The sequence below is a fragment of the Moschus berezovskii genome, chromosome 26 (genome assembly GCF_049115385.1).
Source record: "Moschus berezovskii isolate FMDL1 chromosome 26, NW_MosBer_1.0, whole genome shotgun sequence".
NCBI classification, from domain to species: Eukaryota; Metazoa; Chordata; class Mammalia; order Artiodactyla; family Moschidae; genus Moschus; species Moschus berezovskii.
The window spans coordinates 5,448,434-5,475,154 of NC_142485.1; the positions used below are offsets into that span (position 1 = coordinate 5,448,434).

Genomic DNA, 26,721 nt, shown 5'->3' on the forward strand with positions numbered 1-26,721 from the left:
CAACAAATGGTGCTACAACAATTCATTATCCGTATGCAAAATAATGAATTTCAATTCACACCTTGGACTATATAAAAGTTAACCCAAAATGGATCACAGACACAAATGCAAAACTAAAAGCATAAAACTTCTAGAAGAAAACTTAGGAGAAAATCCTTGTGGCTTGGGATAGGCAAACATCTCTTACATGCAAGATCCACAAAAGAACAAATCGATAAACTGAACTTTATCAATTTCTTCTCTTCAAAAATCATTAATAGAATTAAAAAGACAAGCCAGACAGGGAGAAAATCTTTGCAAAGCACTTATTTGAAAAAGGACTTGTATTCAGAATATATGAAGAACTCTCAAAACCCAAGAAAATGAACCACCCAATTAAAAAAAAATGGGCAAAGAGGAGAAATGGATGACAAACAAGTCCATAAAGAGCTGCTCAGTATTCGTCCTTGAGGAAATGCAAATGAAATCACTGCACATCTATTAAAAGGGCCAACAAGAAAAGTCAGACCATACTGCTAGCAAGAGTGTGCAGAAACTGGGGATCCTCATAGAGTGCTGGTGAGAATATAAAATGGCACCACTGCTTTGGAGAACAGCTGAGATAACTCCTTAAAAAGTTAGTCACCTCCCATGGGATTCAGGCATTCCACTTGTAGGCATTTACCAAAGAGAAAAGAAAGCTATGCTCATTCAAAGACTTGTGCCTTTATATTGTCATATAAAGACAACAGCAGTTGCCCCAGAAATAGTAAAAAACTGGAAAAAACCCAAATGTCCATCAACAGGCAAACGGATAAACAAAGCATGGTACATGCATACACTGGAATACTGCTCAGCAGTGAAAAAGATAAACTATTGATACATGAAGACACACAGAGGAATCTCAAGATAGTTAAGATGAGTAAGATAAAAGCACCCCTCCCCATCAAAGAGAGTACATATGATTCCACTTACACACAACTCCAGAAATGCGGATTAATCTATGGTCTCAAAAAGTAGCTGTGGGGGACTGCAGGGAGAGGGGCAAGGACGAGGGAAGATGAAGCAACAGGGACATGGCGGGAGACGGATGTCTTCACGGCTCCACTGCAACGGTTATCTCAGGGGCGCGGACGTAGGGCAACGCTTACTAAACTGTACACTTCAAATATATGCTGCTTAGTCTACGTCAATTATACCTTCAAAAGCTGTCAAAAGAGCAAACTAATCTTATTCTTAGGACGCATTTTCTCCCCCATGCCTACCTCGTCCTTAGAGAATGCTATGATGTAGGAGAGCTTCTTGCCCCAGCCGACCTCATAGAGCAAGGGCTTGTCACAGACGTCCTCGCACGAGTCGCAGTGCAGCCAGCGCTGCTGGGATGGCGAGTACACCTCTGTCCAGACATGGTCTACACACGTGACGGGAGGGCGAGAGGCAGCGGGGGGGAAACAAAAGCTCAGTGTGTAAAGCTAGAAGGCCCTTCGGTAACTGGACACGTGCCCAAGAGGAGACCCACACAGCAACAAGCAACACTGAACTTTATGAGTGAGCCTGACCATTCTGTGCTATACAAGACTCTAGAATGACTGTTCTAATTTCTCTCTGAAAGTTTGGAGAATGTCTTGGAAACTCTGCTTCAGTAGAGTCAGTGTTAGGTTTGGTTAGAAATAATGTGAGCTATAACTCTAAAAGGGGCAAATAAGCTGAACAACAGCATCAAAAACATGGAGCTGAGACTTCCCTGGTGGCTCAGTGGTTAGGACTCCGTGCTCCCACTGCAGGGGGCACGGGTTCAATCCCTGGTCAGGGGGACTAGGATCCTGCATTCTGGGCAGTACAGCCAATAAATAAATATTAACAAATGATCAATAAAATTTCCACTAACCAACAATACATCATCCTTTAAAAAAAAGTACAGATAGCAATTGAGCAGCCCGTGGTACTTGGAAATTATGCCCTTGAGTATTAAAATTTAAAAATTAAAAAAGCAAAAACCAAAAACCATGGGGCTAATACACACAGTTTGCTAATGTGATGGAGTTAATTCCACTTTGGAACTGTAGACCAGCAGAGATCTAACAGTGGATGTCTGGTTATTCATGGTCTCTATTTGATTGTAAAAAGAAACAAAAACAAAAAAACAAGTAACTATTAAGTGAAGCTTTCATTTTACCCTAAGAAAACAACAGAAACAGACAAGTGAAAAAAATCCAAGAACATGTAAGTGACACAATTTATAAGCAAATAAAGACAATATAAATCTCACATGGCTTTTATTATATTTTCATTGTATACTGAGTTAAAATGACTAAATCTTGTATATTAATCTCTACAAAAATAAAGAATTTCTACAGAACATTATTGCACATGTTCTTATCCAAAGAGAAACAGCATGACTAAAAATGGCATGGTATCTACAAATTGTTAAAGAATATTTATGATGCAAAGTACTAGCCATTAAAAAAAAAAAAGATCCTGTAATCCCCATAAAAAAACCTGTTATCTTACAAAAAGCAAGCGGAGTCTCAGACTGACAAGGCAGGAGTGTGCACCCCAGCCTTGGGGTCCCCCCCACGCCACGCACCTGTGTAATCCCAGACGTAGCGGGCTTCGAAACCCAGGGCTCGGCAGCACAGCGTGAAGCAGTTGGCCCACTCCCCGCACCGTCCACTTCTCGTCTCCAGAAGCTTCTCGGGATTATTATACCTGGTTTAAAGTAACAACAATAGAAAGGGCCGATTCATTATCAAAACCAAGAATTCTGAAGAATTTACATTGAAAGAGTTAGTCCCTCAGTCATGTCTGACTGTGACCCCATGGACTGTAGGCCATCAGGCCCCCCTGTCCATGGGATTCTCCAGGCAAGAACACTGGAGTAGGTAGCCATTTCCTCCTGCAGGGGATCTTCCCCACCCAGGGATTGAACTGGAGTCTCCTGAATTGCTGGCAGATTCTTTACTGTCTGAATCACGAGGGAAGCCACCTTTGTGCTAAACAGTAATATTTCTTCACTTCATATTCTTAAAAACGACTACAGAGTCTAGAATGTGTGAGGCACTGTGCTAGAATCCTGGGTGAAAGATGACTAAACTCTGTTACACAGCCTTCAGGAGCTTACGGTCCGAGAGAGAAAAGGGGAGAGCCCAGATAATTTTAGTACACGTCAGGGCATGACACAAGCCACACAACAGGTCAGAATCGGTGTTATGGGGCAGAGTCCAGGGAGGAGAGACTGCATCTGAACTGGGCCTTGCAGGACAGGCAGGCTTGGGATAGGCAGAGATTCTCTGCGAAATCTGCTTTAAGCATGAGTGTTAGCCTAACAAGTGGTATCATTAGGTCATTGTACTTAAACAACTTTAATAAACTGCTCAATAAAGATTTGAAAGCTTCAGTTCAGTTCAGTCACTCAGTCGTGTCCGACTCTCCGCGACCCCATGAATCACAGCACACCAGGCCTCCCTGTCCATCACCAACTCCCGGAGTTCACTCAAACTCATGTCCACAGAGTCGGTGATGCCATCCAGCCATCTCATTCTCTGTCATCCCCTTCTCCCACCCCTAACCTTTCCCAGCATCAGAGTCTTTTCCAGTGAGTCAACTCGTTGCATGAGGTGGCCAAAGTATTGCAGTTTCAGCTTTAGCATCAGTCCTTCCAATGAACACCCAGGATTGATCTCCTTTGGAATGGACTGGTTGGATCTCCCTGCAGTACAAGGGACTCTCAAGAGTCTTCTCCAACACCACAGTTCAAGAGCTTAGCTGAAATCAATTTTATTAATACTTAAAACACTATTATTCTTTCTAATGATCATTTGGATTACACTTTTATTCTTCCAATTCACTTGAAGGTGCTTGCTAATTTGGAAGTGGTTTTTTGAAATGTATTTGCCACATTCTTTAAAAAGTTACTCCAGGGACTTCCCTGATGGTCCAGTGGTCAGGGCTGGGTGCTTTCACTGCTGGGGCCCGAGTTTAATCTTTGGTCAGGGAACTAAGACCCTGCGAGCCGCACGGTGCAGACAAAAACGAAAAAGTTACTCCAGTCCTAAAATTACCATAAAGCTGATGAACATCAAATTTTGCATATTATGTTTGAGAAGGAATTTGGGGCTAATAAAGCTACACAGGGAAAGCGCCCAGCTGAGCAGAAATGCTGGCCATGAGCTCGGGTGGAAAGGACACAGCTTCACAAATGCACTGGCTCGGCAGTGACAAGCTTGTCTTCAATCAAGCAGATGCTCTTACTTGCGCTAAGTTAAATGAATTTATCATTTAGGTAATGTAGTTACTGAAACAAGTGGTCTATTTACACGAGGAAATAAGAGCAGCAGAATTAGGGCGTCCTGTGCCTCCCTGCCTCAGCACTACTTGTGTCAAGGTGAAAGGTCAGTCTCTAATGAGTAGTGTCCATCCTCCCCACCCCACACAGAGAACAGCCAAGATGAGTGCACGATTCGCAGGGAAAAGGACAACAAGGTGTAACTACAATCCCTTTGTATGCCCTAGTCTCTGCCCCCACCCCATGCACTATCAGTCCACACCCACAGCCTAGGGTTTATGAGGACAATCTATGTATAATCACATATATGTTTACCTTCAGGTCTTTGCAAGTACCTATGCACATATACGCTGAATGAAGAACAACTGGTGTCAACTACAGATATTACTGGATACTGGACTCTCTTTATCTTGGACTCTGTGTATCACAGGACTGATTCTCCCTTACAACAGAACTGACTACTGAGGCCCCTAAAATCAGGTATTTCAAAAACTTGCTTACAAAAGAAAAAGTTGCTATCTTTTCTTACCTAATGACACTATCAAATTTTAAAAGTACTGTCAATTAAGAATATCTAGTAAGAGACTTGTATATTAAAGGATGGAAAAAGTTAATAGAAAAGTTCCAATTCCTTTAGTTTAAAATCAAGAGATATGAGGGTAGGTTAGGTTGGCAAGGGAGGCACCAAACTTCTTCATTAAAAATAAAATACGATGCGATAGAATAGCACCGTCTACAGTCACCACGCTGTGCATCGTGCCCCCAGGACTACTCCATTTTATTTCTGGATGTTATACTTGGTTCCCTTCATGCCCTTCCCACCTGTCAACCCTCCTCCCCTCTGGCAACCACCAATCTTTTTTCTCTGTATCTATTAGTTTTGCTTTGTGTGTTTATTTGCTCTGGTCTTAGATTCCACACACAGGTGAAATCATACAGTACATGTTTTTCTCTGTGTGACTTATTTCCTTGGTGTAACACCCTCAAGGTCCATCATACCGCTGCAAATGGCAAGATTTTATTCTTTTCTTATGACTGACTAGAACTGCATTGTGTATATATAACACCACATCTTCTTTATCCATTCACCCATCAATTGCTAAAAAAAAAAAATCTTAAAAGATCTCATAACAAAGAAAAAATTTTAACTGTATAACATCCAAAGGCAATGAGGTTTACTTTGATCATTTCACACTGTATACAGATGTCAAATCATTATGCTGTACACCTGAACATAATGTAATGTATGCTGAGCATGCTTCAATTAATAACATCAGGACAGTAAACATTAAAAAGGGAAAATAAAATTAGTTTCAACAAATGAAACTACTTAAAAAAGAATATATAACATGACAGTCTTTAACTATGCTTTCACCTTCCATAGAAACACCTGATGCTTTACATGCAGCACTGTATTTACCGCAAGGATTAGTATTATTCCAATCTTTTAGCATTATTTTTTATGTGCCATCAGTATTATTATTAATGTTATCAGAAAGTTAAAATTTATGTATTAAAAGAAGAAAAACTCATAATCTACAGCATTAAATTGCTAGGACAACACTCAATTCAAGAGTCAACAAGCTTTTCCTATAAAAAGCAAGACAGCAAATATTCTAGACTGTGCAGGCCATACGGTCTCTGTGGCCAGTATTCAATTCTGCCACTGTAATATGAAAACAGTTACAGACCATGGGTTAGCAAAGCAGCGTGGGCATGCTCCATAAAACTTCATTTACAGCAACACGACGTGCGCTGGACTGAGCTTGTCAGCCACAGCTAGCCGACCCCTGTTCTGGAGGAATACACTTCTAATAACAAAAGTGAAGATTAGAAGCTGGTTTAATAAACTCCTCTTCTAACCACTCCACGAGAGGCTGCTCTGGCCTCCCGGCAGTGGACACTCACCGTGGGAATCGATTGCTGAGCTGGCAGGCATCACAATAGTGGTCTTCTACTCTGGTCGCACCCCACTTCAGCTCCTCATCACTGGGGAGTAACGACTCGCCTCTGGACCTGGTCTGGCCACCACACTTACTGCACACAATGTCATTCACCCAGTGAAAAAATTCTTCCTTAAACCAGTGTAAAAGCTCCAGCAAAAGAAAATCCTCTTCACTTACATTAGTACCTGAAAAGTTAGAACAGAACTAAGTATAAACTAAAGCAGAAAAAAACTAAAAACACCCACATACATTTTATTCTCAAACATGAAGCTGAAATAAATGAAAACAGACGACGATCGAAAAGCTCTTCATGAGAGGATGCAGACAGAGTTGTCAGTGCACTGCGAGGCACACTCAAAGCCGTCAGGCTTGAGTACTGCGTCCTCTGACCAACACCACACTCAGCACGGCCAGCTCTCGGGGATCGTCACGCTCGTGGAAAGTAAGTCTGACTCTGGGGATACAATTTTTCCCAAAAGCCCACTGTGTCCCCCTGTTGCCTCTCCAAGTAATAAAGCTATCCTTTCCTACTTTACCACCCCCCAAAACAGAAGTCTGACTTTGAAAAACATTTTTAAATGACTGCATCAAACCTGTTATCAGACATAAACACAAGTAAATATGAAACAACCACAAAATTACAGGCAGAAATCGCGGAATTCTGGACATATTAAAAACCATCCTATTAGCTTTTCTACTATTACTGCTTCAATTGTACAATGTAATTCATCTGAGAATACTTACCACAAAGCACATAAAAGCACAACTATGTTTACAATATTTATAACAATGCTTCATGTAAACATGATGTATCATATTATATCCACTATATCAAATAAAAGGGTCTCTAACCACATTCAAGGCTGTTTTACCTCTGGGAAGAAGGAAAGGAGAGAGGAAAATAATCTGGGAGACACAGATGAGTCTCTCATTCCTGTCTTTAATGTTTTATTATTAAATAATCAAAAAACACATATATGAAGGAAATATATGGCATAATATTAAGATCTAATAAAATCTGGGCACAGGTATTGAAACTATTATACTGTGTTCTTGTATTTATATTTTATATATTTCAAAATTATTAAAAAAATTTTAAAGAAGAGATTAATTAATTAAAAAGCCAAAATATATTATGTTCTTGAGTGGGAAAACAATATTCTCAAGTTGTTAATTCTCTACAAATCAACCTGTACTTTAATGAAATCTCAACTGACACTAGAAAATAATTTTTCATAAAATTTGACAGGCTAACTGCAAGAAACTCATATGAAAGAGGGAATGCACAAAATAGTCTACACAACTTTTAAGATAAATTTATCTATAGTACTTCAAGACACATTAAAAAATTCTAAATAAAATATTATGATATTGGTAAAGAACAGACAGATGAATGAAATAAAAGAAAGAGTCCTGAAAGACAGATTTCTAAGTGATGCACAGTATTTAATGAAGCTAGCCTTTAAAGCAATTCTAAGAGGAGGGACTGTTCGACAAACTGTACTGGGACAAGCAGCTGTCCAGATATCATTCCTTCTAACACATATATATAAACACCATACATGGAGAGAATATTATAAAAGTAGTCTATGTTTACAACTTTGGGGGAGAAAACAAAACACAACTGTAAAAATAATTTTCTCACATTAAAATTTATAACTTTTGAATTTCAAAAGGTACAGTAAATGAAATTAAAGAATACTGAAAACAAAACGTAATGCATCTAACAAAGAAAAGTATCCAGAATATATAAAGAATGTCAATAAATCAGTAAGAATATTCACAAAATCATTAGAAAAACTAGCAAAGTCCATACGAAAATTCAATAATTTCATTAAGTGGAAACAGACATTCCCAGTCACTTCTGTTACCAGTTGGAAGACAGCCTGTTTGCCAGGGACCCACTGTAGCACAGAAGCATCACATGCCCTTGATATGTTTACATCCATCGCAGGGAAACATTCCTTCAGGTAGGCAGGCAGGCTGTACAAGGATTTTCCCTGCAGAAGCCTTTAGAATAGAGGAAAATGGTACCCCTCCCTCTCAATGTCCATCAGTGGAACACTGGGACACAGTATAAGTGACAATGCATGCACACTGCAGAGCATGAGGGGAAGGGCAGGTGACCTCCAAGATATGTTAGAAAAACACCATGGAGCCGAATATATAACGGATGACACTTTATGTAAACTCTGCAACATAAACTGTTTATTTTTATATATAATTACTTATGGATGTAAATAAACAGAAAAGGATATGAAAAGAAACACATCACATGATAATAGCTGTTAAATGTGGAGTAAGAGGGTAGGCTGACTGGCAAGAAGAGTTTAGCTTTTCCTGTACAGTATGAAAACTTCTCAACAAAGAGATATTGGTGAATGTTCGTTTCAAAAATGAACGTTTGGAAAAACAGCACTGCCATCCTGCTTCTCCACTGAGTCCCTGCAGCAAAGTGACCTTTTTAAAAACACAAGGCAGCTCATGTCATTTGAAACCCTCCAATGATTTTTCATCTCATTCAGAATACAACCCAAAGTCTCTTCTCTTATTTTTGCAGCTGGCCCATGTGGAGGCTGAAAATAACCCTCCAAAGACATATACATTCTAACACCTGAGCCTGTGAATGTCACTGTAAAGGGGAAAAAAAAAAGCCTCTGTAGATACGATGAAGTTAAGGACTCTAAGGCAAGGAGATTCCCCAGGTTACTAAATATGGACCCTCAATGCATCACATGTATCCTTTCAAGAGGGAAGCAGTGGGAGACTTTACAGAGGAGGAGGTTTGAAGATGTTGGTCTTCGGGACGGGAGTGATGCAGCCCAAGCCAAAGACTGCAGGCAACCACCAGAGGCTGGCAGAGGCAGGGAAGGATCTCCCTGGAGCCTCCAGGCAGCGTGTCCCAGCCGACATCGTGGTTTGGGCCCAGGGATGCGGATGACGGGCTTCTGGCTTTCACAACTGTGAGACAGTACACTTCTGCTGTTTTAAGGAAGCAGGTCTGTGATAACCTGCGGCAGCAGCCCAGGAGGAAGCGCACAGATCCTCTCTGTCTCCCCGACTGTGTTTGGTCGTGCTCCTTCTGCTGGAGCCGCGTCTCCCTTCTGCAGCCCCTGAGCACGCTGAGCTCACGCCCGCTCAGGGAGCCCGTGCGGCTGGCAGGGCCTCCACCAGAAAAGGACTCGCTGCTTCAAGGGAAGCTCTCCTGACGACCTTCCCCCAAGAGCACCCCGCGCGCGCTCTCTTGCGTCCTCCTGGCCTGTCTCCCCAGCATGGCTCACCACCTGCCAGATTGAGGAGTTGTCTCTGGCTTTCTCACCCACGACGGCAGGGACTTTGTTTGCCGCTGTCTCTTCAGCAGCTGAGCTTGCTACACAGTAGATGCCCAGTAAATACTGGAATAAATGTCAGAAACTGAGCCAACTAACAAGCCTCACAGTATCACTGAGAGTCATCGCTGTTGAGCGAACAGTCAGGATGGGAGGAGGGAAGGAACACAGGACACTTTTGCTTCCGAGTCTGTGTCCTCCGGGGACACGGTGCGGCTTCCCAGCTAGGAGCACGCACGTCACACAGAGAGGGTCCATGCTCCCTGGTCACGCAAGATCCTTAACCATGACTCGAGAGAATTCCAGGTGGAGCCCTGTCTGTGCAGGTTAAGAGCTCAGACAGGTCAGAACAGCAACCATCTGATACAACTGTTGGTAATAATGGAAATAATTCATACCTACACTATCCAATAGGGTTGCTACTAGTGATGGCTTCTGAGTACCTGAAATGTATTGAATGCAACTGAAGAACTCAATTTTTAATTGTCATTTAATATAAATTAATTTAAACCCTCCAATGCTGCCTTTTCTTTCTAGAACCTTCGCAGTCCTCCCCTTCGCCCTGCTGCCTTGTCTTTTCAACCTGGGCAATCTCATTCACTTGCATGGCTTCACCTGTCACTGTGAAGGTCACGGTGTGACTTTCAAAACAGCGCCAGGCCTCCATTTTCACGTGGGGGCACAGCTGATGTCCAGCAGGGGCCAGAACGCAGACGCCACACCTCCTTTCAGAGCCTGCCCACACTGACTGCAATTCAGAGCCGGGCGGTCCTCTTGCACATTTTCCTTCCATGCCCGACCACCCGCAAACACCCCAACAACTCACACGCCCACTGCTTCCCTTGGAGTCGCAGCCCCTGCCTGCCTCCTTACTCCTCTCAGGGAACTTCTATCTCTACTGCGGTGAGCTCCTCTCTCCTTGTGTGCTCTGGCTTCTCTTTATCTTACAGGTGACTGCTGGGCTCATTTTCCTGAAGGGCACCCTCGCTCTTTCCCTTGCTTAATGCTTCAGTGCCTAACCCTCTGACCGAAGTCATCAAGAACATCTGACTTCCTTGAGAACTCATCTTATTTCTTCCTGCCTAGTGAACAGGTTATTTGGCACTTCTGCTCTAAGTTCAATCATACTAACACCATAGCATTAGCCTTCTAAGATGCATTCATCCTTCAAATTTCCTTGGTCCTTATTCTCTACTTCAAAACCTCATTACAAGTCCTTTGTTTCATTTTACCTCTAATTATTTTTCAAAAGATTAAAAATATAAACTCAGTATGCTCTGCTCTGCCTGGAATTCAATGTCAAACAAAACATGGTCTTGGCCCGCCTCATGTGTCTCCCCCAACCTGACACAAGCAGACGGCGCCGTGCACCCTTCTCCACGACGCCTGCCGCCTCTGCCCCACGCACACTGTTCTCTGCACCTGCAGGAAAGTCCGTCTTCCCTGCCTTCACATGTCCTTTGGCATCTCAGGTTGTAAATCCAACGTATCTTTCATAAACTTTAAAAAACAAAAGCCTAGTTTCTTCTGATTTTCACAATAGCAATGCACACTACCTGTTGCATTCCTTCTGTCCTACTCCAGACTTCCCTGACTCTAGGGCCCTCTGGCCTTCCTGTCTCACCTGTGGGGGTGTCCCAGGCTCCTGAACACAGGCCCCTACAACACCGAGACTTATCCCTAAGGCTGTAGGGTGCTCCTCCCCCAGGCCTTGCCACTAACAGGACCCCAGTACAGCAACAGGGCACGATTATAAGAAGCCCTGCAGGAGGGAGATGAGCTCAAGAGGAGTCCTCAGGGAGGCGTGGAGACCACAGAGGGGCCCCAAGAACACCAGAGGAACCTGAAGGCCCCGACACTCACACCAAGCATTGAACAGTGTAGTTAAAAGTGCCCAGTTCAGAGCTGAGTGGACACGTAAGCCTTCCACAAAAGGCCTCTTCACTTCAGTTCCCATTACCCAACACATTATATTCAACTTTTAACAAAAAAATTACAAAGTAGGCTAAAACACAAGAAAAAAGTCTGAAGAGAGAAAACAGGCATCAGGACACTAACATACAGCACAGATTTTGGAATTACGGAATTTAAAATAATTATGATTGACATGCTCAGGGCTCTAATGAGAAATGGAGACATGTAAGGACAGATGCGCAATGTAAGCGGAAGGATGGGAAGAAATCAAAACTCTGTGACAGAGATAATGCCTTTCATGGGCTCATCAGCAGACTAAACACAGCCAAGGACAGGATCACTGACCCTGAGGACAAGTCACGAGCATCTGAAAGTCAAAGAGAAAGAGAATGAAAACAAAGGAACAAAACACCCACAACGTGCAATTACGGTGGGAGAATTTTCACAATGGCCTAGCACATCACACAAAAGTGGAAACAGCTGATAAATAAGAGTATAACAGGATACCCGATTTTGGAGTATCAGAGGAAAAGAGAGACAGAAAGGAGCAGAAGAGACATCTGAAGTCTTCCAGAATTAGTGAGAGGCCAAAATAGAGATGTGGGACACCCGGGAAACGCCAAGTAGGATAAAGACCAAAAACAACACCCAGGTGTGCCACACTCAAACTGCAGAAAACGAACGACGGAGACAGAATCCTGCAAGAAGCTGGGGATGGGCTGGTGAGGGTTCCGAGTACAGAGACAAATTACAGCAGACTCCTCATCATACACAAGCAGGCAACAGCAAAGAGAATCAAGTGTCATTGACAGAAAGGGAAAACCCCCACCAACCTAGAATTCTACATCCCAGTGATATTATCCTTCAATAGTGAAGGAGAAATACAGACTTTCCCAGGCTTCACCTCCAGAATACCTGCCCTGAAAGAAACAGTAGAAGAGGTTGTTCTTCAGAAAGAAGAAAACTCAGGCCTGCATACTGGAAGAGCGTCCAAAGAATGAACGAGTGAAGGTAACATAAAATCTGTCACTTTTCTCTTTCTTAAGTCTCCTGGGTGACTCCAGTGTCGAGTTCAGTGAAATGAAGGATGGCAGGGTCTCAAGGGACGGGAAGGAAGAACTGAGACATTCTGTTAAACCTACCTGCACTATACAGAAAGCTGTGTAATGCTTGTGGAGGTAAGGGAGAGCTGAATTAGAAACTCAGAATTCGAACATATACACACCACTGTATATAAAATAGATAACAAAGACCTCCTGTACAGCACACACAACTCTGCTCAAAACCCTGTAATAATATAAATAGGAAAATAATCAGAAAGAGTGGACTTATGCATTACATATAACTGAACCACCTTGCTGGATACCTAGAAGTAACACAACATTACAAATCAACTCTACTTCAATGGAAAGTAGGCTTTTTAAACTGAAAAAGAAAGTTTACTGCATACTAGATCAACCACCTAAATAATATCATAGAACACCCTAGAAAATATAGTATTAGGAAATGAGTTCACAGAAAAAAACAATTATATAAAAATTATATAAAATTATTGGAAAAATTTAACAACTAAAATCCTAAGACCATTAATGAAAACAATAAAGTACTGTTGATGAACGTGGCATGCACTGTTCTGAGCCATTCGCATGCACCATTCTAGTTATTTCTGAGAGCTGTCACGCCTATTTTTGAATGAAGAAACTAGCAGGGAGACGAAATTCCTTGCTCGGTGATGCAAGGTGAGGGGTGGAGCTCAATCTGTACCCAGAGAGTTGGCTTCTACATGCACACGCTATACCAGTAACTGCCGGTTAAAGGGGGTCAGTGGTCAAATCACATGAATTCATTCTGAATAAGCTTTTTCTCAGATTCACATTAAAATTCACTCATAATGCCATCACATATTTCATGGACTAAAGTTCCAGTGATATTATATCTTTAAAAAAATCACATGCCAATGATTAAACTAAAAATACATTACTTGAGTTAAAAACTTTTAACAGACATGTGCATGAGGTATATGCAATGGAAAATTATACTACTGTTGTACTTCTTAAAAATCCAAATAGAACTGGGTTATACATTTATAACGTATACAGTAAAGGGCACCATTTCAGCATTTTCGTTGATTTAGTAATGATGCATATTTAGCAATGAATGGTTATGTAAGGCCATTACCTTTATCCAATTTTCTGGCTCTAGACAACTTTTCTTGTGATCTCCTTTTCAGTTCTTGGACTGGAATACAAGCCAGTGCTTTCTCCTGGAGAGCAAGGTTCTCATAGACCAGTACATGCTGAATGTTGGACCGAAGAACTTTTAGAATGACTGAATTGTCAGCAACCTAATAGAAAACAATGAAATTAGCTTTTCTTCATATGCTATAAAAATAATATAATAAAAAATACTGGTTCTATGAGTTCATAGATAAAGGAATGTACGGATTCACTGAAATATAATAATTATACTGAAAACCTTTACAAAATTAGTACTAGGAGATAGCCACGTCTGTATCACAGTCTAAGATATGTCTATATTTTCACCTGAATAGATGTTACTGAGCATGTATTTAAACAGGGATATGTTGAACTCTTGACCACAGCGTGAATCAGGACAGCACTCTGAGCAGAGCTTCTGACCGCTCTTTCCACTTCAAGGCCCGATAAATATCTTTTTTTTTTTCTTTATACAGCATTAGCTAAGGAGGACTGATCTCAAGGGATCAGGAATTTTGAGAAATTCCTGAAAGAAGAAAGAGGTACAAACAGACAAAAGGAACAAACAATGGCAATATGCCATCTAGAGAAAGTGGTTATAAAACTAAACAAAGTTCTCAAAATAATCCCGAGGAGGGATGGGCCAGAGGCTTCACAGAGCAGGAAGGGGTCTTGGAGTAAGTGTTAAGCAGGCTGCCAGGCTCTGCAGCAGGAACAGCTGGACACTGTGGTCACTCCTCCACAAAAAAGGCGTGTCTCTGAGCAGTGAGTGTGGATGCCTAGATTTATAAAAGGAAAGAGGCTGTGCTGGTCTGGCACAGCCCACCTGGTGGCATGGCCTGCCCTCCCCCTTAGTCATCAGAACCAGACGCAGTGCTCACCAACAGGCTAGCAGGAACTCTCAGACCCCCGTGAGCCCACAACAACCAGCACTGCTGAGACAGTGCACTGGGATCAACAGCAGCAGAAGGAACCCTGCAGGACGGGCAGCAAATACAGAAGGGACCAAAAGACATCTACCTTCAGAAGTTCAGGAGTATACTCGAGTCACAGAAAGACACCGACAGATCTTAGAAACTAAAAATTTAAACACTGAAATGAAGAAGAAAGCACACGTGGTGTGTCAAACAGCAAAACAAACACAGTTATATGATCAATCAATCAGAAGACAGAAGAGGCATTTTCTGACAATATGGCACAAAGGAACAAAGACACTAAGGAGGAACTCAGAACTTCCCAAATCCAGCTAACAGGAAATATCTAGAAACTAGAGTAGGAAAAAAAGGAAGAGAAACACTTCTCAAAGAAATAATGGGAAATTTCTGAGGGTTAAAGAAAGAGCCAGTATGAATGGAGGAAAAAAAAACAGACTAAACTAATAATGACATTTTATAACAACAGTAAAGATAAAAACAAAACATTAAGAGCCTTCAATGTTTCAGACATCTCACTGGAAGCAGTGAGGGGAGATCTCTGAAATACCGAGGGAAAATGAGAGCACACGATGCATACCCAGATAAACTAACTACAAAGAAGAGCAAAACAACACATTTTCTGATCTGTAACAATGCAGAAAATACACCACTCCCAAATCCTATTTTAAAAAATTATTACAAAAGTTACTGTCTCCCCAAAACATAATAGAATCAAAGGAAATAAAGAGAACACCATAGAGTAGAACCCAGGATAAAAGAAGCAGAAGTGAGTTAAATAAAAACTAAACAAACTAGTAAAACTTAAGTTCTGTTTGTTATAAACAATTAAAAAGCAAAATCACATAAGAAAGGTGGCAGGGATGGGAGCAGATGCTAGAAAAATATAAAATAAATATTTGCATTAAAAATCTTAAGACAATTATTAGAAGGCTAAAAGAGGATATTTAACTTTCTAACTTTTGGAGGGAAAATAATGGAATAAAACTCGATCCATTTAAACAAAAATAGAAGAAAAAAGGAAAAACAAGAAGGACATACAAAACACAAAATGTCAGAAATAAGTTCAAACATATTAGAATTACCATAAACAGGAATGGATTAAATGTGTATAGAAAAAGGCAGAAATAGACTAAGGTGCGAAACACCAAATCCTGACTACAACGTCAGTATAGGAAGCACTGGGCATGTGTGCACAGAACAATCACTCTAAGTCTAAGGTGGAAAGACACTGAGCAAACAATGACAGATCTTCACATTAAGTCAACAAACTGTGTGGGTTTGTACGTAAATGTATTAGATGATAGAAAAATAATGGAGGCCAAGCCAGACAAGGGCATTATCCTCACAGGATAATGAGTCTATGGACATAGAAACAAATCTCGCTACAACAGTGCCAATTGCCTCAAATATTTAAGGAGTCTTTATGATCTGTTAGATACGGGGGATATAATGGCTAGTCTATTCATATGTATGGGAACAGCTATAAAGCAAACACAGAGCACAGTGTAACTGCCTGACAGGGGCTCTAATGAAACCTCCTGGAGAAGTGATACTGTAATAAAATATGAAGGATGAGAAGCAGCTGGTGACCAGGGAAGGGAGAAGACGACCATTCCTGTGAAGAGGGGATAACGTGCAGGTAGGTAGCTAGGGAGCATGCAAAGCGGGGGATCAGACAGAAAGTCAGGGTGTCTGGAGCGCAGAGCACCAAGCAGGAAGCTGAGCTGGGTGGCAGCCAGGACTTCCCTGTCTCTTCCCACTGCATGGAGAGCTATCTGCGACCTAAGGAGCAAGGCAGTAAATCGGCCAGCTTCATGCTCTCCCAGCTTCCAGCTGAGGTAGGGAGAAAGCAGGTCTCAGGAGACCCAGAGGGGAACCACTGCTGAGCTCTGAGGGAGCAGAGGCTTGAACCAGGAGGGGACAGAGGTGGTAGGAAAGTGAATGGATTCAGAGTCACGGAGGAAGTAGAACAGGTCCCACTGACTGAACCGTGCAGTCAAGGGGAATGACCCACAGATTTTCAGTAAGAGCAACTGGGTCAATGGTCGAACCACTTACAAGAGGAGGAAAAAAGCAGGAAATTGGTCAATTGAGCTTAAAGCTATGAATGTGAAAATGAACCCTAAAAAGTCCACTAAATTTAGGGGCATGGAGATCAGCGATGATCTCAGTAATAAGTTCTGCAACAGTGTTAATAAGGAAAACAAAGTGTAGGAGACTCAGTGGTTTAAGTGGTGTCCCAACGTGGGCCAGGAGCTGGACAAAGTGGTCTGCCGGGATACAGACAGAAAATATTACAACTGCTATTTATATCATTTGTGCCCCCAAATTAAGTTATTATATCATTGAGCATTGGATCAGTGGTGGCCCCTCCCCAGCTACAGAAGCCGTCCTGAGGGAAGGAAGTCCCACAGAGTGGGAAGTACCCAGGGGCAAGCCCACTCCTACTTTTGCTTTCATCATACTACAAGCTTCTGCAGTCCAAATGCGCCCGGTTCAGTGGCTTTGCAGATTATATTATGTAGTTTTTACTAAATTAACCCTCAACCTGACTTAAAAAGGATTTCAAAGACCTCTAAGCAATAAGGCTAATACTTATGTAGGAATGTGTGGTGTGTGTACAAGAAGAAATGGTAGGGCTAATGTGTCTTTTTTTCAGTATGAGCCCCTTCAAGAGCCAAATTTTAACGCGAAAAAAGATCACAATCTACTCAGATCTGATAAAGGGAGCCTCCCAAATTCAAAATTATCAAAAGAGCATTTAAAATATAGACTCAGGTCTACATGCGTTGAATGACAGTTAAATCATTTTCTATCTCTTTCGTTGCTGCTAAGTCGCGTCCAGCTCTGAGGCCCCATGGACTGCAGCCCGCCAGGCTCCTCTGTCCTCTGCCATCTCCCAGAGTTTGCTCAGATTTGTGTCCATTGAGTCCACGGTGCTGTCTAACCATCTCTGGTGCTGCCTCTGCACACTGCTTTACAGTGTATCCAGAACAATGGCACACTAATGTAAGTATACAATTTATAAACAAATAAATATATGTTGAGAGGACACGCTCAGAAATATTCTGCTGAAGGGGCACATAAAGTGTGGAAACCTGCTAGACAAACATGAGGAGTAAAGACAGGGGTGGATACTGGGGACTGCCCTGAAACTTGCAGTGAAGAGGAAATGAGAAATACCGGAAGGCAGGATCTAGCGATATTTGTGTGCTGACTTGTGTCGAAGAGCTCACAGGAAGTGCTTGTAACCACGGACCTGTCTGTGGAGAAAGCAGGTTTCCAAGTTCCCTCTCTCCTGGGTCAGCCAGTCTGGGGTTTGCCCAGGAATGTGCACACCCAGGCTATTCTAACACCAATGGTCCAGACTTAGATGAAAACTGGCCTACAGCAAGGTTTCAAAGCCACTGAGAAGAATCTCCAAGAAAAGGGGCAGGTCACGACTGCACAGCCCACCTGTGACCCCACAGGGAGCAGAGGAGAGGAACGCAGGCACAGAGGAGGGCCGGCCTTCAGCAGTTGCAGACACACTGACTCCACCAACAGACGACAGAAGAGCTGGGGCAGACCTGGCGGTGGGAAACGCAGCGCACTCACCAGGAAAGAGTGCGTCTTACCAGAACTGATCCAGAAGCAAATGCAATGTGTCCATTCTTATTTTATTTATTTTTCATTGGAGAATAATTGCTTTCCATTTCCACTTGAAAGAATTCCTATAAAGATGAGAACTTTTTTGGTTGTATTTTTTTTTTTCCCACAGAGTTTCATTTGCTGGGAAGGTAAGAAGTCAGCCAAAGAATTTTTATTTTCAATTTAGTATTTTTCGTTCTGGAAATTACCCCCTTCACTGTGGTATTTAATGGCACGTAAACGATCTTGAACAATAAAGGTTATTTTCTTGCTTTATTTCTCTGGCATAATGCCAAAAAAACTAAGTCATAAAAATAGAAGTTTGCTGATTGCATGGCAATTATAGCAGCTGGGTAACCATGTACATAAGGCAATAGTTAATTGCTTAAAGGTTATTTGGAGTACAAATGGGAGTTTAAAATATGAAATCTGTCTGTTTTAGATTAAAAAGATTTTTTCCTTCACTAATCACACTTGGATTTCAATTATTTGGCTTCTGATGCGAGACCTTTAAGACTCTATAAGAAAACAAGTACGATATGCATTTCTGTCAAACCACACGATAAAAGCAGAGGAAGCTGGATCAGCAAGTTTACTTTTTTAGTAAAGGACAGGATTCCCAAGTCCATCAGTCCTCTTTCTGCCTTTTTACAACCCTCTGCTTCCATGGCTTTTGCATTTAGAACCTGCTTTTTTTAAATTAAATATAGAAGTTCTGTTTAATACATTTTTAATGATATCTAAAATCAATTTGTGACTTAAGGAGAAATTTCTGACAAAAACCACTTTATTCTATATTTAACATTAATAAATGTTGCAAAAAAATTTCAGGAAATACTGAATGGTATAAATAACAAGAAATCATTAAAATTTCACTACTCAAAAAATCAGACTGTGTACAGCTTTCCAGAACTTTTAAAAATAAACATATTTATGTATGAGTATTTTTAACAAGAAAAACAGAAATATTCACATACATATAACATAGTGTTTAATTTGGGGATTCTTTACCTTTTTTTCCTACATAGTAATAATCTTCATGTCAAAATATACCACATCATCATTTTTAATGGACATGAAGAATGTCAATTTAAAGATGTGTCATAATTTCAACAACTACCTATTGAAAGGTATGTAGTTGTAGTCTACTCTTAAGAATGGTTAACAATAAATTGAACATTTAAATCCTCTGTCCAAATAGGAAATAGGAGCAGAGATTTCTTCTCTTAAAAAGATTGCATACAGATCCAAACTAAGAAGTTGTCTTCCGAGATTCAATTAGTTTAAAAATCAACTAACTGGGACTCCCTTGGTGGTCCAGAGGTTATGAGTTCACCTGGCAGTGCAGGGGAAGCCAGCTGAGGCCTTGGTTCAGGAAGATTCCACATGCTGCGGGGCGACTAAGCTTGAGCACTGCAACAAGAGAAGCTACCACAAGGCGAAACTTGCACATGGCAACGCGCAGCTTGCACAGGGCAACACGCAGCTCGCACACCGCAATGAAGAGTGGCCCCTGCTTGCCATCAGCAGAGAAAGACTCTGGGCAGCAACAAAGACCCAGTGCAGCCAAAAGTAAATACAATTTTAAAAAAGGAAACATTAGCCTTAAAAAAAAAAGAAAAAAAAATCAACTAACTCAGAGGTGAAGCCAGGGGAAGAAGCCAGTGGGGTCAGTCAGGAGGCTGCGCTTCTCTGTGGGCTCCCACTGTCTTAGGTATGCACTTCAAGCTTCTGCAAGTCTGACTTAACTCTTTAACATCCTCAAGTTGCAACAAATCCAACTCTGATGTGGAGATTAGAGAAGGGTTTTGAATATAATAAACAGAATTGGTGTCAATTTAAAAGTATAAACAGAAGAGAGAGGACAAAAGGTGGCAGAGAAAGACGTGGGCTCAGTCCCACTCACGAAAACACCAAAACCACAACTGCGGAACCACCACTGATAAAGCAAACTGGAACCTACAAAAAAAGATATTCTATTTCCAAAAACAAAGAAAATGCCAAAACGAGATGGTAGGAGGGACGCTTTCACAATATAATAAATCCCATACTTCCGGGGTGGGGGGCACCCACAAACTGGAAAATAATTATATCGCAGAGGTTCTCCCACAGGAATGAGAGTCCTGAGCTCCTCTACCTAGGAGTTTGGCCTTGGAAGGAGGAGCCCCCAGAGCACCTGGCTCTGAAGGTCTGCAGGGCTTTAGTGCAGGAGCTCCACAGGACTGGGGGGCACAGACTCCACTCCTGGAGGGCACACAAGGTCTCATGTGCACTGGGACCTGGGGCAAAGCAGTGACTCTACAGGAGCCTTGGCCAGACCCACCTGCAGGTTTAGGAAGGTCTCCTAGGGAGGTGGGGGTCAACTCTGGCTCACTGTGGAGGCAAGGTCACTGGTGGCGGAGGTACTGGGGAATATTCACCTGACGTGAGCTCTCCGGAAGGCAGCCAACACGACACCGAGACCTGGCCTCACTCAACAGGCTGCAGGTTCCAGTGCTGGGGCGCCACAAGCCAACCAACCGGGCAGGAGCGCAGCCCCATCCATCAGCAGACAGGCTCCAGTGCTGGGGCGCCACAAGCCAACCAGCCAACCGGGCAGGAGCGCAGCCCCATCCATCAGCAGACAGGCTGCCTGACGCCATCCTGACCCCACAGCTGCCTCTAAACAAACACAGCCCTCGACACAAGCTTTGTCCACCACAAGGCAAAGACCTAGCTCCACTCACCGGTGGGCAGTCACCGGTCCACCCCACACAGGGGCTGCACAAGCCCCTGGACCACACTCAGCCACCAGAAACAAGAAGAACTACAATCCTGCAGCCTGAGGAACAGAGGCCACGAATAAGCGAAGTCAGACAAGATGCGACGGCACAGAAATAGACTCCAGAAAAGAGACAAGACGGAACCCCGGAGCAGCAGCTAAGTGAGGCAGAGACAGACAATCTGCCTCGAAAACAATTCAGAGCAACGATAGTTAAGATGACCCAAGAGCTCAGAAAAAGAGTAAAGGCACAGATCAAGAAGATGTAAGACATGTTTAACAATGACCTAGAAGAGCTAAAGAACAAACAACAGGGATGAACCACACGCGAACTGAAATGAAAAATACACTGGAAGGAATCAACAGCAGAAGAATGAGTAAGTGAGCTGGAAGACAGAAGGGGGGATATCACTGCCACAGAGGAAAATAAAGAAAGAAAATAAAGAAAAAGGGATGAAAGAAAGTGAGGACAGTCTAAGAGACCCCTGGGACATTAAACGCACCAACATTCACACTATAGAGACCCAAGGAGGAGAAGAGAGAAGGGACCTGAGGAAATGTGTGAAGAGAGAATAGTAGAAAACATCCCTAACACGGGAAAGGAAACAGTCGCCTAGTCCAAGGAGCTCAGAGAGTCCCGGGCAGGATAAAGGCGAGGGGGAACATGTTGAGACACAGGCAGGGAACTTACAAAATTAAAGAGCAACCAGGGAAAAGCAGCAAATGGCACACAAAAGGACCCCGTAAGGCTATCAGCGGGTTTCTCAGGAGAAACGCCACAGGCCAGAAGCGAGTGGCACACTGTATTTAAGGCGATAAAAGGGAAGAACCTACAGCCAAGAAAACTCTACTCAGCAAGGCTCTTGTTCAGATTTGATGGAGAAATCAAAAGCTTTACAAACAAGCAAACGCTAAGAGAATTCAGCATCACCAGACTACCTTTGCCACAAATGCTAAAGGAACTTCTCTGAGCAGAAAAGAGAAGGCCACAAGTAGAAACAAGAAAATGATCAGTGAAAAACCTCACCAGTAAAGGCAAACATACAGTCAGGATAGGAAATCACCACCTGCCCGCCAACACACACACACACACACACACACGATACTGAAACTAACAACCGTGAGAGGAGGAGAGCACAAACACATCTGAAATTCGAAGATGAGCAGCTTACAACACTCTTGTGCATATATATAGAATGCGATATCAAAACCTCATGCTAACTGAAAACCGAAAATACACGATAGACACACACAACAAAGAGTAAATAACCCAACACAGCACTAAAGGTTAGTCAGCAAACCACACGAGGAAAAGAAGGAAAAAAGCCTCCAGAAGCAAATGCAGAACAATGAACAGGACGGCAGTAAGAACGTACTGTCAGTAATCGCCTTAAATGCGAGTGGACTATACACTCTAACGAGAAGACGCAGACTGGTTGAGTGAACACAGAAACAAGGTCTGGCAAATGCGCTGTTTACAAGAAACCCACCTCAGATATAGGGACACATACAGACTGAAAGTGAGAGGATGGAAACAGATATCCCATGCAAAGGGAAATCAAAAGAAAACTGAAGCAGCAATATTCACATCAGACAAAATAGACTTTAAAACAAAGATTGTTAGAAGAGATAAAGAAGGACAGTACAGAAAAATCAACACATCAAAGAAGAAGACAGAACAATTGTGAATATATATGCAGCCAACACAGGAGCACCTCATTATTTAAGGCAAATGCTTTCAGCCATGAAAGCAGAAACTGACAGCACACAGTAACAGTGGGGGACTCTTTACGCCCCAGTCTCGTCAATCAACAGGTCATACAGACAGAGCATCAACAAGGAAACACAGGTCCTAAATGACACACTCAACCAGACTTAATGAATGTTTACAGAGCATGCCACATGAAAGCAGCAGAATACACATTCTTTTCAAGTGCACATAGAACATTCTCCAGGACAAATCACATGCTGGGCCACAAAGTGAATCTCAGTAAATTTAAGAAAACTGAAATCATATCAAGCATCTTTTCTGATCACAATGCTATGGGATTAGAAATAAGCTACAAGAAAAACAATGTAAATAATACAAACATGTGGAGACTAAGCAATATGCTACTAAACAGCCAATGGGTCATGGAAGAAATCAAAGAGGAAATTAAAAAATACTTAGAGACAAATGAAAACAAAAGCATAATGATCCAAAATCTATGGGATGCAGCAAAAGCAGTTCTAAGAGGGAACTTTATAGCAAAATAATCTTACTCAGGGAACAAGAAAAATCTCAAACGTTTTAAGCTTACACCTAAAGCAACTAGAAGAACAAACAAAACCCAAAGTTACTAGAAGGAAACAAAGCATAAAGATCAGAGCAGAAATAAGTGAAATAACACAAACAATAGAAAAGACCAATGGTTCTTTGAAAAGATAAAATTTATAAACCTTTATCCATACTCATCAAGGAAAAAAGGGAGAGGGCTCAAATCAAAAAATCAGAAATGAAAAAGAAGTTACAACAGATACCACTGAAATTCAAAGGATCGTAAGAGACTATTGTATGCAAATAAAATGGACAACCTGGAATAAATGAACAGATCCTTTGAAAGGTACAATCTCCCAAGACTGAACGAGGAAGAGACAGAAAATATTAACAGACCAATCCCAAGTACTGAAACTGTGATTAAAAAACTCCCAACAAACGTTCAGGACCAGATGGCTTCACAGGAGAATTCTACCAAACATTTAGAGAAGAGTTAACACCTACACTTCTAAAACGATTCCAAACAATTGCAGAGGAAGGAACGCTTCCAAACGGATTCTCTAAGGCCTCCATCACCCTGACACCAAAGCCAGAGACGACGCACACACACTAAAGGCTGGCATCGCCGTGAACGAACAGAGACGCAAAGACCAGCAACAGACCAGAGGCCTGAACCCAGCAACACAGTGAAAGGGATATACAACACAACAAGTGGGATTCATCCCAGGGGTGCAAAGATGTGTCAGTATCTGGAGATCAATTAGTATGACACACCACCAGAACAAACTGAATAAAACCACATGGTCACTGCAAGAGATGCAGAAAAAGCTTCTGAAAAGAGTCAGCCTGTAAGATAGAACCTCCAGAAAGTGGGCGGACAGGGAACACGTCTCAACATAAAAAGGCCACAGGTGACAGACCTGCAACTAACGTTATGCTCAGTGGTGAAAATCTGAAAGCATTTCCTCTAACATCAGGAACAAGACAAGGCTGTCCACTCTTGCCACTGTTACTCAACAAAGTTTTGGAAGTCCTAGCCACAGCAATCAGAGAAGAAAAAGAAATAAATTCAAGTTGGAAAAATAGGAGGAAAACTTTGACAGGAAAAGTCACTGTTGGCAGACAAAATGCTACTACACATAGAAAATCCTAAAGATGCTACCAGAAAACAACCAGATTTCATCAATGAATTTGGTAAAGTTGCAGGATACAAAATTGATACATAGAAATCTACACATTTCTATACACTAACAACAAAATATCAGAAGGAGAAATTAAGGAAACAATCCCATTTACCATTGTATCTAAAAGAATAAAATACCAAGGAATAAACCTACCTAAGGAGGCAAAAGTCCTATACTCAGAAAACTATAAGATGCTTAAAAAAAAAACTGAAGATGACACAGAGAGATATACTATATTCTTGGAATGGAAGAATCAATACTATCAAAATAACTATACTACTCAAAGCAATCTACAGATTCAACACAATCCTATCAAATTACCAATGGAAGTTTTCACAGTACTAGAACAAAAATATTTTTAATTTATATGGAAACACAATGACCCCAAATAGCCAAAGCAATCCTGAGGAAGAAAAATGGAGCTGGAGGAATCAGGTCCCTGATTTCTGAGTACACTACAAGGTGACACTAACCAAGACAGTATGGTACTGGCACAAAAACAGAAATACAGACCAATGGAGCAGGAGACAAAGCTCAGAAACAAATCCACAGTACAAAATACAAAGAAGAAAAGACAGTCTCTCAATAAGCAGTGCTGGGAAAATGGGAGAGCTACACATAGAAGAATAAAACAAGAACATTTTGTAACACCATTCACAAAAATAAACTCAAAATGGATTAAAGACCTCAATTTAGAGTGATACTATAAGACTCTTAGAGGAAAACACAGAATACCCTTTGACATAAACTGTAGCAAATATCTTTTTGGATCCACACACTAATGAAAATTTTTAAAAATAAACAAATGAGACCTAATTAAACTTAAAAGCTCTTGCACAGAAAAGGAAACCATAAACAAAATGAAAAGACAACTTTTACTGAATGGGAGAATATATTTTTAAAGGAAAAGCCCAATAAAAGATTAATCTCCAAAATATATAAACAGCTCATGTAGCTCAAAAAACAAACCAAAAAAAAACCACACACAACCCAATTAAAAAACAGGCACAAGATCTAAATAGACATTCCTCCAAAGAAAACATACAGATATCCAGACAGCACATGAAAACATGCTCAACAATGCTAATTATGAGAGAAATGCAAATCAAAACTAAAAATGAGGTATCAACTCACGCTGGTCAGAATGGCCATCGTCGAAGTTGATAAGGAACAAGTGTGGAGAAAAGGGGCTCTCCCACCCTGTCTGCGGGCGTGTAAACTGGCACAAACACTAACAACAGCATGAGTGAGTGAGCGGTGGTCTCTCGGTCGTGTCTGACTCTCTGCGACCCTGTGCACTGTAGCCCACCAGGCTCCTTTGTCCATGGAACTCTCCAGCCAAGAATACTGGAGTGGGTTGCCATTTCCTCCTCCAGGAGAACTGCACAGAGATTCTTTAAAATACTAAAAATAGAACTACTGTAAGATCCAGCAATCTTGCTCTTGGGTATACGTCTGAAGAAAACCATAATTCAAAGAGATACAAACACCCCAGTGTTCACTGCAGCACTGTTTACAAAAGCCAAGATATGGAAGCAACCTCAATGTCCACCAATGGAGAAATGGATAAAGAACACGCCACGCGTCTGTCCGTGAGGTTTCCCAGGCAAGAAAAATGGAGCCGGTTACCATTTCCTACTCCAAGGGATCGAACCCAAGTCTCCTCCACTGGCAGGTAGATTCTTTACCACTGAGCCACCAGGGGAGCCCCAAAAAGCCATTAACAAGTATCAATGAGAACACTGACAAATTAGAACCTTCACCCTCTGCTGGTTAGAATGTAAAACGCTGTAATAGCTCTGGAAAACAGCTTGCACTTTCTTAAAACATTAAACATAAAAGTTGGGATATAACTCAGTGGCTTCACTTCTAGGAATCTACACAAGACAAGTGAAAACATATGTCTACACGAAGCCTGGTCTGTGAACATTCGCAGCAGTACTGCCCACTAACAAGGCAAACAGGGCAAACCCAAATGCTCTCCAGAGAATACTTTTCAGCAATAAACAGGAAGAAAATACTGATACAGCCTGCAATATGGATCAACTTCAAAAACAAACTAAAAGAAGCCTGAGGCAGAAGAATACATAGTGCATAATTCCATTTACATAAAATATCCAGAAAAAGCAGCAAAATAAGTTTCTAAGTAAACTGCTGACATTGAGCACCAACATATTCCAGTATATCAGTGACTATCACGTTGCCTTATATTTCAAAATGTTTACTTGACACAGTTTCAACCAGAGAAATATTAGTTAAGAAGCTCATCGGTGCCCAGCACATAT

The 26,721-nt window shown here is 41.7% G+C and overlaps 1 protein-coding gene across 3 annotated transcripts in view; it reads right to left on the bottom strand.

Annotated features, from left to right (window-relative positions):
- The window catches only part of NGLY1 (N-glycanase 1), a 58,161-nt gene that overhangs the window by 15,232 nt on the left and 16,208 nt on the right, over window positions 1-26,721 (bottom strand). For all 3 annotated transcript variants that reach the window (XM_088832719.1, XM_055416731.2, XM_055416733.2), the window contains exons 4-7: window positions 13,632-13,797; window positions 6,173-6,395; window positions 2,567-2,688; window positions 1,245-1,390 (exon numbers count right to left, since the gene is read on the bottom strand). In XM_088832719.1, coding sequence (XP_088688845.1) covers window positions 1,245-1,390; window positions 2,567-2,688; window positions 6,173-6,395; window positions 13,632-13,797 — 657 coding nt within the window. The remainder of the gene's footprint in view (window positions 1-1,244; window positions 1,391-2,566; window positions 2,689-6,172; window positions 6,396-13,631; window positions 13,798-26,721) is intronic.